Source organism: Sphaerodactylus townsendi, linkage group LG03 (assembly GCF_021028975.2).
Source record: "Sphaerodactylus townsendi isolate TG3544 linkage group LG03, MPM_Stown_v2.3, whole genome shotgun sequence".
In the NCBI taxonomy this organism is placed as follows: Eukaryota; Metazoa; Chordata; class Lepidosauria; order Squamata; family Sphaerodactylidae; genus Sphaerodactylus; species Sphaerodactylus townsendi.
Genome location: NC_059427.1, coordinates 110445555 through 110461505, shown reverse-complemented (window position 1 = coordinate 110461505; position 15951 = coordinate 110445555). Strand labels below are relative to the sequence as shown.

At 40.4% G+C, this 15951-nt stretch overlaps 1 protein-coding gene across 4 annotated transcripts in view; it reads left to right on the top strand.

The window, feature by feature from the left end:
- Positions 1-15951, top strand: part of BRD4 (bromodomain containing 4) — a 105167-nt gene that overhangs the window by 75261 nt on the left and 13955 nt on the right. For all 4 annotated transcript variants that reach the window (XM_048490307.1, XM_048490306.1, XM_048490304.1 and 1 more), the window contains one exon: positions 507-617. In XM_048490307.1, coding sequence (XP_048346264.1) covers positions 507-617 — 111 coding nt within the window. The remainder of the gene's footprint in view (positions 1-506; positions 618-15951) is intronic.

The window sequence follows — 15951 nt, the reverse complement described above, 5'->3', positions numbered from 1 at the left end:
TACGATGCTACAATACCTTTAATTCACCATTTTCATGTTTCTGAAGAATGCTGCAATAAGGCAGATTCTCTTCTATTTAGATTTGTTAAAAACCTAGGAAAGAAAATTACAGCAGGGTAGCACAATTTCCCTGCCCCTTTGAAGGACTGCTTTGTTTAATCTGGGTAGAATATCATTGATTGAAGGTTGTCAGCCTCAGTTTTTTTTTTTTTTTCAAAAGCTGAGGGCAACCTCTCCTTTATTCTTACTCCCTCCTCTGTTAGCGCTTCCACTTGCACAAGACCAGTGTTTTTCAGGGACCCCTTATGCATGCAGAAGAGGAAGCAAGAGAATCAGAGAGAAGCATAAGGGGAGTGATGTCATCGAATACATACCACTGCAATAAATTTTCCATGAGGAAAAAGTAGCAGACTTTCAGTATTTAATGGGAATACTGCATAGCACAAGAATGGGTTCTGGATTATATTCTCATCCAATGACAATATTGTGCTATTATCTTGTTGCAGCAGAAAAAGTGGATGTAATTGCTGGTTCCTCTAAAATGAAGGGGTTCTCCTCCTCAGAGTCTGAGAGCACCAGTGAGTCCAGCTCCTCCGACAGTGAAGAATCAGAAACAGGTTAGATGCAGATTATTTAAAGACTCAGTCCTATACCTGTTTCCTGTATAAATAAATATGTTTTTAGTACTGGCTTGGTCTTTAATTTTTTTGTCTTTGTAATTAAGCAATCAATATATGGTATAGATTTTGTATATGGCGCTTACTCAGTTTGGACCCTGCTGTCTAATAGGGGTGTTCTATCTGATTGTTGCAAGGAACACTTAAAAGGCTGTATTAATTTAGGTTGGAGGAAACACTTTATATAATGTGCCAAGATGCCACTTTTTTGTCTAATGATGTAGATTCACAGTTTTAGAAAACTTTCCTTTCCTAACTGACTTCTAATCTTACTGATTAAAACGCACTTTTGAGGAAATTGTCAAATCAAATTATATGGATTATGTTTTAGAGAAAAAAATGGACTAAAGTTCTTGTGGGAGAGTTCTGAAATGTCTTCCTGTATACTGCCTCAGAGTTGTTTTAGCTATTAATCTTGAGACCTTCTGCAGGTTTCATGTAATTCACAATTGTATTACTTTTTAATTATAGCACTATACCCCATGTTTGTATGTATATATATATTTCCAGGTCAAAGTAGCTTTTGTGGTTGATATGGGACCCAGATGTGTGTGGGTATGTATGTGTGTGTTTATGGTACATTTTAAAAAAACAAATATTATAGAATTAACAAATAAGTCTTATAAACATGGTATAATAAAATTCTGCCATACTGTCCTATTAGTTTTGCAGGATATGTACCCAACTATAAGCATTTTACAAGTATAATCAGTTCAGAAAGTAACCAGTGTTTCAAAAATTGACTTGCACATTAGCAAGGTGGGAATGGAATATTTTAAAAATTATCATATTTCAGAGTTTAAGCAAATTTATGTATGCAGTAATAGAAACCAGCAGTAAGTACTATCTGATTTGGTTTTATGGATGAAATGGTAAGATGCACTTTCCTATGTCATGAAAAGGAACATCATACAGGCAGCAAGAACACCCTTCCTAGTGAGTTAAAAATTGCTTAGGCCTCGAGAGGGGAAAAATAGATGTTGACTGTGTTGGCTGAGGTGAAAGGAATTTAGATATGCAGCTACAGTTCAAACACTGCTTTCAGATTTAAAATTATGTCCAGATTTATGTGGTTGTTTCCTTAGGCTCAGCATTGGATTTTTTAAAAAGCTCTATTCTTTTTACTGCCTATTGGGAGGAATTTCAATGGCAAATCTCTTTCACATGGCAGTTATAGGCTTGGGTTTTCTGTGTAACAAGTATAAAATTTATCTGGAAAACCTTCTAATGTTGTCTATATGTACATGAATCAGGTATTTTAAATAACAGTTTTTGTGAAGCTGTTCAGTACACAAACTCGAGCAGTTCTGAATTCTGTTCTTAGTATTGATAGGACATTAGTCTTCTGGAATGATCTGTTGCTTTTGGGCAGTCCTTGAGATAGAAGTCTCTGACTAGCAGAAGAAAAACCTCTCATGTTGCAGTTTGTATTGTTTTTTCAGAACAACACTGGATTGACTGTAACTGTAGTTCTTAATAGAGGCACAGAAGTAAATCGTTACACTGAAGTGTAAAAATGGTTCCTTCAGAATGTTCATTTCTGAGTTTAGAACAAATTTAGTGGGAAAACACTGCATTTTCTTGCAAGATCACACAGCTTGCTGTGAATATAGACCAAACTTTGGTAGTGGTGGAAAGTGCTGTGAAGTCACAGCTGACACACAGCACCCAGTAGGGCTTTCAAGGCAAGAGACTAGTAGGGGTTGTTTTCCCTTGCCTTCCTGTGTAGTAGCAACCCTGGACCTTCTTGATGGTTTCCCATCCAAGTACTAACTAGTGCCAGGCTTGGTTAGCTTCCAGGATCTGGTGAGATTGGCTAGTCTGGACCATTTGTGTACACCCAAGTGCTTAATGAGCATAATACATTCAGAGAATACAATATGGAAGGATAACAAGAATACTTGATTCTTTCAAGAAATTTCTTCTCACTAGTTGTAACCAAAGAATCTACAAAATGCTTCACAAACTCTTCTGAATTTAAAATTGCACAAGTTTCATTGGTTCTTCAGAAAAAGTCCAGAAGTAGGTAATATTAGGACTTTATTAGGACTCACAGTAAGACCCGAGATAACTTATGTGAATCTTAATAAATGTAGATCATTCTTTGTGATCTTTTAATTGGCCCTAGTAAAAGTATTGCTTATATCTTCTTTTAAGTATAACAAGTATCTGGGGTTGATGGGAGAGTGTTTCAGAGGAAACTGTGGCAAATAAAATGTCATATTTTCCCACAGGCTTTGGTTAAAAAAGATTCTTGTTCCAAATCCTTACAATTATTTTTAAGAATAGAGGACTGTTTTAAAAGAAACTAGTTGTGTTCACTGGCACAACTGCTGAGAAAAAAGATCTTGGGAAAATATTCACACATGCAGTAAAATTTTAAATAAAAGGCTTTGGTTAAGATATCTTTTACCAGATAAGTCTGTATCATTTAACAGAGCAATCACTTCAATTTGGTCCTTCTAAGAACTATATATTATTGGTGGAGTCATTGGTGGTTCTTTGAAACCTACTACACTGATGTCTCTTTTATTGTACTTTAATTGCACTTATTCTTGGACATAGTTGTAGTTCTAACTAGGCTTGGTCGGTACCCTAGAAATTTGGTAAAATTCGGGTTTATTCGGGCATAAAATGATATGTATGCCTGAAGAAGACAAATAACATATTCGGATATACCCAAATATTCGGGTGTATCTGAAACATTCGGGTCCATCTGATTTTTCTTAATTTTTGGGTGTTTTTATCTGGGCGAATTTGGGCCAAACTCGGCTGAATGTGTCCTGCCTGAATATGAACGAATCCAAATGCAAGGCATTCTGGGTTTGGGGGGTGGTGTTTTTTTGGTGATTTTTCACATTTCAGCCTGCAGGGGGTACATTTTTAAAACTAGCGGCACCAAAATTTCAGGGTATCATCTGGAGACTGTCCTGATGACACCACCTGAGGTTGGTGAAGTTTGGTTAGGGGGGGCAAAATTATGGACCCCCAAATGGGGTGCCCCATCCCCCATTGTTTCCAATGGAAGCTAACAGGAAACTAGGGTTACCCCTTTGAGGGTTCATATCTTTGGCCCTCCTGAACCAAACTTCACCAAACTCAGGTGGTATCATCAGGACAGTCTCTGGATGATAACCTCAATTTTTGGTGCCACTGGCTTTAAAAATGCACCCCTGACAGGCACTTCAAGAAATTTGATCAGATTCTCTGCTTTTCAGTGGCTTGGCTCCATTGTAGCCAATGGGAAATTTCTGAGTGTGTAAATAGGCTGCACATTTTTGAAGATAGAGGCACCAGACATTCAAGGTGGCTCCAGGTGGCCCTCCTTGAAAGTCTGGTGCTTCTATCTTCAGAAATGTGCAGCCAGTGTTTACACACTCAGAAATTCCCCATTGGCTGCAGTGGAGCTACTGCAGAGCACAGAATCTGCCACAGCAAGTTCTATGGTGTGAAAAATTAAATAACTTTTCCCACCACAGACTTCAATGGGGCTTGCTGTTATGCCCAGCTGAGTCTGTGGTGGATATTTGGGGTTGTTCTGGGTAGGGGCGCCTAATTTCCAGCAGGGCTACTGGCAATGACGTAGGTATAGATTTTTATGGGGGGGTTCAGAGGGTGGGACCATGCCCCCACCCGCCCCTGGGGGCATGGCCATGCCTTCCCAAACCCCACCTGCAGCCTCAATGCTTATAAAAGCAGCTCTCCGAGGGCAGGGACAGCAGACTCCCCCACACACACACCCCACGCCGACCGGGCTCCCACCTGGCAGCCGGCAGTCCCTTTTGCCCTCCCCTACGGGCAGAGATGTAGCTAGGGAAAATGGAGCCCCGTGCAAAATCTGAGTTTTGCCCCCCCTCCCATGGGTGGCTGCTGTGATGCTGTAATCCACCCCCAAACAGCATCACTATTAATGGTGTTTAAATTAGGGGACCCAGATTCTTCTTTTAAATCTACCTTAAAGGAGAATCTGGGGTCCCCAGTTAAAACAACATTGAAAGTGATGCTGTTTGGGGGTGGATTATCCCCCACCATAAAACAGCATAACTTTCAATGTTTAAACTAGGGACCTCACATTCTTCCTTTAAATCCATGCCGAAGGGGGGGGTGCCTGCTGTCAGGGGTACAATTGTTAAGCTAGCAGCACCAAACTTTCAGGGTATCTTTAGGAGACTCTCCTGATGATGCCACCCAGGTTTAGTGAAGTTTGGTTTAGTGCAGGGGTAGGGAACCTGCGGCTCTCCAGATGTTCAGGAACTACAATTCCCATCAGCCCCTACCAGCATGGCCATGCTGACAGAGGCTGGTGGGAATTGTAGTTCCTGAACATCTGGAGAGTCGCAGGTTCCCTACCCCTGGTTTAGCGGGTCCAAAATTATGGACCCTCAAAAGTGTAGCCCCCATCTCCTATAAGCTCCCATTGGAAACAATGGGGGATGGGGCACCCCTTTTGGGAGTCCATAACTTTGGGCCCCCTGAAGCAAACTTCACCAAATGTGGGCGGTATCAGAAGGAGACTATTCTGATGATACCACCTTGGTTTAGTGAAGTTTGGTTTAGGGCTCCCTTTGGACTCCCAAAGAGGGTGCCCCATCCCGCATTATTTCCAATGGGAGCTAATAGGAGATGGGGCTACACCTTTGAGGGTCCATAACTTTGGAGGGTCCATAACAAAGGTGTAGCCCCATCTCCTATTAGCTCCCATTGGAAATAATGCGGGATGGGGCACCCTCTTTGGGAGTCCAAAGTTATGGACCAAACCAAATCACACCAAACCTGGGTGGTTTCATCAGGAGAGTCTTCCAACAAATAACTCAACTTTGGTGCCCCCCCCCACGCCACTGGGAAACCTCTTTGGTAGTGGTGGGGTGGCACTGCCTCACGTCACAGCCTACTGCCCCCACTGTTGTGAAGAACAATGGATAACAGTCTAAACCATTTCTCCGCTGATGGGTCACAGGATTGAAGGAACCTTCATAAACCAAACTTCACTTAACCAAGGTGGTATCATCAGAATAGTCTCCTTCTGATACCACCCACGTTTGGTGAAGTTTGCTTCAGGGGGTCCAAAGTTATGGACCCTCAAAGGTGTAGCCCCATCTCCTATTAGCTCCCATTGGAAAAGTCCATAACTTTGGACTCCCTGAACCAAACCTGGGTGAACCTGGGTGGTTTCATCAGGAGAGCCTTCCAACAAATCCCTTGAATTCTGGTGCTGCTAGCCTAAAAGCTGCACCCCCTGCAGGCCAAAAACCAAAACCCCCACTAAAAATACAAACCCCCCACAAATGGTGGGTGGCGCTTCGGATATGTAATGGGAAGGTTGAACCCGAGAACCCCCCCTTGCCTACATCCTTGGCTGCTGGTGTGAGTCTCCTGAAAGGAACCATCCAACTTTGCTAAAGCTTGCTTGGGAGGGGCAAATTCTGCATGCATCAGGTTAACCTTCAACTGGGTGCCCATAGCATTTGCCCCTCCAAATCAAACTTTAGCAAATTTGGCTGGTTCCTTTCAGAAGACTCACACCAGCAGCCCTGCAGGAAATAAGTGCCCCTACCCAGAGCAAGACCCCCACCAGAGGGCCCCCCGTTGAAACCTGTACCACAGAGCCAGTTGGCCATAACAGCAAGCCCCATTAAGGTCTGTGGTGGGAAAAGTTGTTTTTTCCCACCATAGCACTTGCTGAAGAGCCTGACAGATTCTGTGCTCTGCAGTGGCTCTATTGTACCCAATGGGGAATTTCTCAGTGTGTAAGCAGGCTGCACATTTTTGAAGATATTGGCACCAGACTTTCAAGGTGGCTCCAGGAGGCCCTCCTGGTATCCAAGCATCCAGGCTTGGTGAACTTTGCTTCTGGGGGCAGTGGGAGGGAGTGCGTTCAGAGAGTTTTGAGAGAACAGCCAGCAGGCTTCATGTGCAGGAGCAGGGAAACAAAATAAGCCTTTGGGGGGCCCATAAAATTGAACCCCCAGAAGAAAAGTTCACCAAGCCTGGCTGTTATTATCAGGAGGGCCACCTAGCGCCGCCTTTAAAGTCTGGTGCCTCTATCTTCAAAAAGGTGCAGCCTATTTCCACACTCAGAAATTTCCCATTGGCTACAATGGAGCCAAGGCACTGAAAAGCAGAGAATCTGGGCAAATTTCTTGAGGTGCCTGTCAGGTGCATTTTTAAACCAGAGACTGTCCTGATGATTCCACCTGAGTTTGGTGAAGTTTGGTGCCTCTAGCTTTAAAAATACACCCCCCTGCAGGCCGAAATGTGAAAAACTACCAAAAAATACGCCCTCCCAAACCCAGAATGCCTTGCATTCGGATTCGTTCATATTCGGGCAGGACATATTCAGCCGAGTTTGGCCCGAATTCGCCCAGATTCCGGCCGAATCTGGTATTTGTTGTCCCCGAATTTCCAAGCCTATTTCTAACCATCTTTCTGCAGTTTATGAAACTAGCAGTTTCGTGTGAATAAAATCTGCCAATAGTGTTTGCGTTCTAATGCAAGGAGAGTTGTATATGTCAAGCAGCACATTAATTTGGGGGCAAATATCCACTTCAAAGGATTTAAGGCAAGTTTTCAAATATTCCCTCATCTCCCATTTCTCTTAGTTTTTACATGCTCAGAATATACTATTTAGCTGTGGTCCCCAGTGTGGTGTCCATAGACCCCGGAGCATTTGCAAACACTTTCCTTGGCAACCAATTGTTTTTAGAAAAGGGGTGGAACCATGTGGTTGCCCAGCAGGGCTTCTGATTTGCCAGTGAAGATCTGATTGGCTGTGCAGATTAATACAATATTTCAGTGGCAGCTTCTAGCACGGTATTTGCTTTATTTTCTCTCAGTTCTCTCCCCCAGCATATTTTTTTAGTTATTCCTCTTCCCCCCTGTACTTGAGCTCCATCTTTGTGTGTGGCTTTTCCTACTACAGCAACAACTTTGTGGTTAAGTCTGCAACTGTGTCAGAATTCCAAAGGTGCCTGTAAAAGCTTAAGACCCCCCATAGCGACTATAAAAAGGTTACTGAAATTAGTGGCTTGGGTCTAAGCAGAAGTGAAGTCTCCAGTTTCCTCATCAGCTTTCTTTGGCAGCCCCTAACACAATATCCCATTCAGTTCTACAGGATCCTCCCAATCTGAGAAACAGCCGTGGGGGTCACAGGGTGCCTTGTCATGGTGATGGAGTTATGTTCATGCATCTTTGGATCCAATTTCAATTTTCCTACAGTTGTACGAGCCAACAGAGCACATTACATCTAAGTCTAGAATGGGATTTTAAATCATCAGAAAACCTTCCTCTTCTGCCATCTCATAGAACTACTTTAGATCTTCAGCTTTTGACTTCTTTCTTTGTGTAGGGTGTTAAATGATAATTTTTTTATGATCCATAAAAGGGAGGTAAATAAGTGGGAGGAACCGTCCCGCAGTTCAAAGTTTTGTTTTCTGTTTTCCCTGTTGACAATTTCCACTGCTAAAGAAACACATTGTGCTATATAGACAAGCCTTTATTGGCATTCCAAAATACAATAAAACAATTGTGAATGGCACTTTTGATGAGTCCATTTGGACTAAACCAGGGGTAGGGAACCTGCGGCTCTCCAGATGTTCAGGAACTACAATTCCCATCAGCCCCTACCAGCATGGCCAATTGGCCATGCTGACAGAAACTGATAGGGAATTATGGACCTAATTTATCTGACTTTATCATTCCTGAACTCGCTCATGATAAGACTCTGAATGGTTGTTGTATCTATTTGTCTTTTATGGACAATTGTTTTATTGTATTTTGGAATGCCAATAAAGGCTTGTCTATATGGCAACACATTGTGCTGTTTAAAAATTACCTTAAGGAAAACCGCTTCTCTTTGGTTGTGGAACCTGTTTCTGTGAAATCAGGGACAAAGAATTTCAACAAGGGCAGTTATTTCTTTCACACTTATTCCTTTTTAAAAACCTAGTTAAAACATTTGCAGATGATTCTAATGTGCAACAGCTTGTAGGTCCAGAAAAAATAACACAAGTCATGAATAAAATTTTCATTAAGAGGAACTGATCAGCCATTAGTTGTGCAGATGAATACACTTGTTTGATAGCCATAATACCCATATTTAGTCAAAAGAAAAAAACAACTCTGAATGTGAGATCACACACACACCCCTTTTAAAAAGTTATGCATACACAAAAAATTATTACTGGCCTTAAATATAACTTGCATGCAAATATAAAATGCCTCCTTTTTTTTGGAATGGCATACTAATCTGTAAATATAGTAATAACAAGGAAAACATAACATCTAAGTATAATAATAAGTTCTTTGCTGAAAAGTCTTGATACATCAAAAGAAACAAATTCATTAATAGGAATATACGTTAGGACTCAATAAATTTCATGCAGCAGGGTGTCATGGTGCCTAAACATTTTATCCCAACAAATAATGTTTTCAGCAATTGTTTCATTATGCTGCTTTTATTATGAAGACAGCCAGGGTTACCCCATATTTAATTATACTCTACAAGGGTTTTGTGAAATGTACCTTCAATAAATTATGAAAAACTGTGAAATGCTAGTTGTTTTTGGGCAGCAGAAGTGCAAAAATATGGTCATTAAAATAAAGAGTGGAGAAACGCGCTACACACTGGTTCTGGCACACAATATGTTAACAACCTTTTATATTTCAATTAGTTCATAATACATTGAAGAAAATATTCATAACTCAAATTTGTAGAATCCAAATTATTTCTTTTTGTCTTTTTTGTTTCACCATAAATCAGAGTTTCTATAAAATAAAATTATAGCAATTTCAAATAAACAGTGTAAAGTGTATATGTACAATATACAATATGGCAAAACAAAAAAGACAAAAAGAAAAATACAACTGGTATGTTTGCTTTTCTTGAGGAAGATTCTACGAAAACAGTCTTGAATGCGTGGCCGTTTGAGAAGTGAACTTTTGAGTTATAAATTTTTTTGGACCTTATGAGAAAAGTGAACATTGAGTTATGAATATTGATAATTATGGATTCTATAAGTTGGATTATATGACTGTTGGATTATATGACTGTCTTTTTGAGTTTGTGAGAAGTAAAAGTATTTGGATTCTACAAATTTGAGTTATGAATATTTTCTTGAATGAATTATGAACTAATTGAAATATAAAAGGTTGTTAACATATTGTTTACGTTTGCCAGAGCCAGTGTGTAGCGCGTTTCCCAGTTTCTCCACTTTTTGCGTTGCACACAATTGCTTGTCATTAAAATAAAAAACCCTGAAGACTGAACCCTGAGTCTGGAACCTAAATGTTTGGGCTGTCTCCTAGAGTCAAAGAAAATTTGTCAAGGTCTGATATAGGTTATTTCCCCACTAATAAAATTGGGTGTTGGGAGCTATGTGTTTAGTGTTTAACAAATGCGTTGGCTGTCCTGTTGGTTCAAGATACTTTTGGTGTTACTCCTAGTATTACCCTTTCTACATCTTCCTGCAGAATGGCAACAAAGGCTTCTGTTGCCAAAGATTTACATGGCATATGATGGATAAGTATTAAATGTGGTATTGATGCAAGGCTATAATGACTATTAAAATTTAACTGCAAAGGTTAAAAATAGCACTTTAAAAAGGTACTGTAGTGTCCTCTGCAAGCACTGGGTCATTACTGACCCATGGGGTGACATCCCATCACAACATTTACTAGGCAGACTTTGTTTGTGAGGTGCTTTGCCATTGCCTTCCCCAGGCGTGTACACTTATCTCCAGCAAACTGGTACTCAGTTTACCAGCCTCAGAAAGATGAAAGACTGAGTTAACATTGAGCTGGCTACCTGAAACCGACTTCTGTCGAGTTCATACTCAGGTCATGAGCACATATTTCACTGCAGTACTGCTGCTTACTACTCTCTGCCAAGGTTTTTTTTTTTAAATAAACCAGGAATCTTACATTTTTATATCTTCTTAGGATTCTACCATTTCTTTGAGAATATGGATGTTTCTGTGTGATAAATATTTTCTAAGATTAAAGTAAGGTACAGTGAGGTTTTCTTAGATCAGTGATGGCGAACCTTTTCGAGACCAAGTGCCCAAATTGCAACCCAAAACCCACTTATTTATTGCAAAGTGCCAACACGGCAATTTAACCTGAATACTGAGGTTTTAGTTTAGAAAAAAACAGTTAGCTCCGAGGCGTGCGTTACTCGGGAGTAAGCTTGGTGGTAGTTGGTGGCTTTGTTTGAAGCAACCGTGCAACTCTTCCAACAGGTGAATCACGACCCTAGGAGGGTTTACTCAGAAGCAAGCCTCATTGCCAGCAACCGAGCTTACTCCCAGGTAAAGGATCGTGCTTAGTTCTTCGCATGAAAATCAGTGAGGTTTAACAGTATTTAACAGGATTACCTACACTGCTTCCCCAAAACCAGGTCTTAGGTTTAATGCTAATAATCGAGCCCAGCGGCCCAGGCCAGCCTAGATGTGTGTGTGGGGGGAGGCATGCTGCGAGTGCCCACAGAGAGGGCTCTGAGTGCCACCTCTGGCACCCGTGCCATAGGTTCGCCACCACTGTTTTAGATGTTCATAAATTACATGGGTACATGGGTTTAAACTAAGAACATGCTTCACATTAGTTCATCAGCTAGCTCAGGGGTCTGCAACTTGTGGTTCTCCAGATGTTCATGGAGTACAACTCCCATCAGCCCCTGCCAGCATGGCCAATTGGTCATGCTGGCAGGGGCTGATGGGAATTGTAGTTCATGAACATCTGGAGAGCCTCAGGTTGCAGACCCCCGAGCTAGCTCTTTGTGGCTGTTAAAAATTACTTAAATTGTATTAAAGCAACACCATTGACCAACAGAATATGAGCACTTATAATTGGAGCTGGATCAGGATACGGAACTAGATAAGTGTTGGCGCCTGGGCGAATTTCTGCAGGGAGGCTGTTCCACAACTTGGGGCCTGCCACAGGAAAAAAATGATATATTTTTTAATTGCATTGACTGGATGGGATAGGGATTATTCCATTCAGTTTTTATGATGCAGACTTACTGCCCCATCCAAAGGGTGTGGGGCACAAATTCATTTTGGAGAGCAACACATCACCATGTCAGCAGATTTGCCTTTTCTGGGGCACTTACCCAGCGGAGGGGTGATCCTGCTGGCATGTGGCCCCCTGGTGTTGAAATGCATCACTGAACACCCCGCCAGCAGCCCAGGGCACCTGCTGCCTCTGCCAGTGTAGCAGAAGCAGACTGAGGTCATGGCCAGGAAAGGAGCCAGCATCAGTTGGCTTCCTTCCAGCTTTTGCTGGCGTTAACTCCAGTGAGCTGCAGTTTGGATTTAAGCCAGTCTTTTGGTTGGCATAAGTCCATTGTGACCCATAGAGACTTCTTGGCGGCAGGGAGCCTTTTGCACTTTTCAACCCCCCCCCCCCCCGCCACTGGGAAACCTCTTCGGGAGTGGCGGGGTGGCACTGCCTCACGTCACAGCCTACTGCCCCCACTGTTATGAAGAACAATGGATAACAGTCTAAACCATTTCTCTGTTGACAGGTCACAGGATTGAAGGAACCTTCATAAAACCAGTTGCTAGTATGCAGAGGACTAGCATGTCAGTGAGAAGGTTGTCTTCTCCACGACTTACTAGTTTTTATGTGTATATAAGCCCTCATCGGCAGTCTCAGGTAGTAAAAAATAGGCTTACTTTGTCATCTGCTGTTGTTGAGAACTGGGTATTAAAGTATAGGTTGCTATCAAGTCTTCTGGAAGCCCATCCCTAGATTTTCCAACTTGTCCTGAAAAAGATGTTGGCTCTGCAGACATGATCTAATTCAAGCAGACCAACATATTTCCTTGTAGAGGGAGTTCAGACCAATTGATTGAGTGCCAGTTAAGAGAGTTGCAATGTAATCTTTAGTAGAGCTACTCTTTTCTAAGCCCATTAACTTTAATGGATTCAGAGCAGTATAACTCTTTTTAGGATTGCTATGGAAGAATACATGTAACAGAGCACTAGTTTGAATCCACTTGAGGAACAAAATGAGCCAACATCATAGATATGAGCCAACATCATTTATGATATGTATTATACCTACTGTTTTCATTCCTTTCCTAAATTCTTAATATCAATTTTGCCATTTTCACCACTGCTGCACATATTCGTTTACAGCACAGTGAAAACATCAAGTCAGCACCTGATAGTGGAGAAAAGGATGCTAGGAATTTTTAGGCAAAGGGCTGAAAATAATGCAGCCTGCATAATATTTAATATAAAAGTATGAAGTAGGTGCATTTGAAACACTTTGTATCATTTTAAGATTTGTAAGATTCTCTTTGGACAGCTCTTCCCCTAGAACCTCTAAACTGCTTGTTTGGAGTTGTTTCAGTTTTAAAAGACATTCATTAGTTTGGTTTGAAAATTGCTGAAAGGATTTGCCTTGCTTGATACCTCCCTAACTGTTTCAACAGAATAGTGTAAGGACACTCGTATGTATAGGACTCCAAAGTTGCTGTATGTTCCCTTAATGGCATCTGTGCTGAAAAAGACAGGTCCCACTTGCCAGAAGGTAGTGTTTCCTATCCAGGGAACTGATGGCCCACTTCTCCATATAGATTTTTTTGCAACATAACCATTTACAGGTGACACTGATTTCATTCCCTATTGCCTCAATTTAATAATTTCCTTCTGTCTAGTTGCAGAAAAGTCTGTATGTGTGCACCTGCACACTTAGAGAAGTTGGATATCAGGCTCAGGTTCCTCTTAAACATTAGGAAGTTTTCTGGTATGTTTCATGTAGCGTAATGTTAAGCTGTGCAAGCCTTGGAAGGTTCTTTGGTTTCCCTGTGAGCAGGAGCTGTTCAGTTCAAAATAGGGTGCAGCTCTGCCTATAGTAGCAAAGTGTAGACATGTTGAAATGGTTGGGAAAGCCCATGCCATGTGGAGTGGTAGTTAGCAAGCAGCCACCAGATTGTTTGCAAGATCACTGCATAGCATTAGATGCATTTAATTTCAGCATCAAATACACCTATTTTATTGTATACTTCTTCCCCTATGAGAATTTTAATTTTTCTTGATTGTTAAACACCAGCAGCAGCTGTCTTAGAAGTACATTTCGAACATGATTGCTCTTTTTTCTATAACAAGCATACCCATACAAACTTGAGATCTAAATGTTAAGATTTTTTAAAAGATTAATAATATTGTACAGCATCCTTATACATGACTATCAGTTCAATCCTATTTTATGTTCTTGGGATAGGGTGTTCTGCAGGTCTAACAAAATAAATAACAACCTTCATGTAATAGTAAGTGAAATAGATCCAAAGCCTTCCATTTAAAACATCAAGAAAACTCTTTCACATAACACTTCCTAATAAGCAAGTCACTCAACGCCCAAAAACTTCATATTGTGAATCCCAAATGTTAAGTAAAAAAACTATGTTCAAATTTTAAAAAAATTGTTTACTTTAGCATTGTTAAATTGTTCTCTACATTTTGCATTTGTTCCTGTTTGTTTTTACTTTTTGTGAAGGGATGGAATAAGGGCTTGACTTGTTTGCTGGAATGTATAACGGCATGTTTTAGCAAAACTGTAATTATACTTTCTTTTAATCGTTAAGTGTGAACTGCTGAAAATGCATTTCCAATGAATTGACTTGTCTGCTGTCATTTTTATTCAGCTGTTTATAAGGCACTTTTTATTTTATCTTGACAAATAATTTATATAATCTGTTTTTTATATTTTATCTGCATGCCCATGATTTAACAGTAATGTAATCACAGTGCTTTTAAAGCAAATTGTATAGTTTCTCTATTTTTGTTCTAAAATAATAAAAATAAATAAACTGGTTTGCTACAGAAAATGTACCTGTTGTATAATAACTAAAACTGTAGTTTTAACTTGCCATTTCAAAATGGGGGAAACCTCTTTTATTTTATCACATTTTATATTGTTGCCAGTTAAGGAAATAAAAGGAAATCAGCTTGTAGCAACATAAAGATGTCATATAAAATACATAGGCTATAATATTTCAGAGAAGAGCTGTGTGTTCCTTGTAGTCTTGTCTATTCAGCTGGAAAATAAAAAAAGTTTCTTACACACGAGGGTTTTTTTTTTTTTTACTGTAACCTCTTAGGTTCTAATAATCCAGCTAGGATCTCGTCAGCTAATTCTGATCATTTTCATTCTTCAGAGCTAAAATAAAAGCTCCCACCCTCTCCTGAAACATTGTTTGTGTGCACAGGAGAATTTACCAATTTCTGTGCACCCCCATGCAGCTCCTTGTGCCCTCTTAAAAGATGCAAAAGGGGTGATGGAAAAGCCCCTTTCCTTGAGTGAAAGCAACCTCTCATTCAAGCCAAGATCTCCAGTATGAGTGAATCAGATTTTGTACATGTGAGAAATGACGATTTTGAATTTATTAATGGCCGTTCTAACAATAAGTGACACATTCATTAAAATTCAGAAAGAAGAGCTCACGGACTTTGTGTGTGGAGGGGGTTATGTGTTAGTATTTCTGGAGTGCTCTGCGTTCTCTGCCCTAGATTAGTGTGCTGTTGTCAAAATGCTTAGCAGCTTTTGCTTGTTGAAGCAAACCTACAAAATCTTAATTTGAGCAGTGTAGTGGAGACAGTGTTGCTTGGAGATGTAGACCTTAGTGTCCTGTTCAGTAAGAAAACATGGCACACTCGTATCTGGATATTCATTTTTTCCACAAGTTTATGGCATTCATTTAGTTTAAGGGAGAATTAGTTAAAACATAAATCAATACATAAAATACTGACATAAGTGGCCTTCTTTTGGGGGGAAGGATCTAATAAGGGAATGGGTATTGTACTGCAGAGTTATGTGGGCTTCCACATCTACATGTGTAAAAGCAATGAGTTAGAGCCAAATAGCAGTAGCAGTCATTCAAGGATCCATTTTGCTAAAGCAGTCACAAATTCATCATTACTCAGCATAAATATTCACCTTTTTAAAATATTAAGATCTAAAAACACATTTATTTTATTTATATGCAGAGATAACTTTATGGAGCTTGTAATAATCTTACAAACAGGAAGATACAGCAGATATATTTGCATTTTTGATGTCAGAGAGGTCTCCCAGGCATTTCTGTCTTCCACAGTGACAGAAGTAACACTAGTTCAGTTCCCATCATAGTGCTTTTTAACTGGATGAACTGCAACTCACCTGACATTTAGCAGCACTTTGTTGCCACAGTGTCTTCCTTTAGCAGCACTTTGTTGCCACAGTGTCTTCACTCTAGTTAGTGTTCCATGCAGCTGTGACAACATCTGAAATGGAT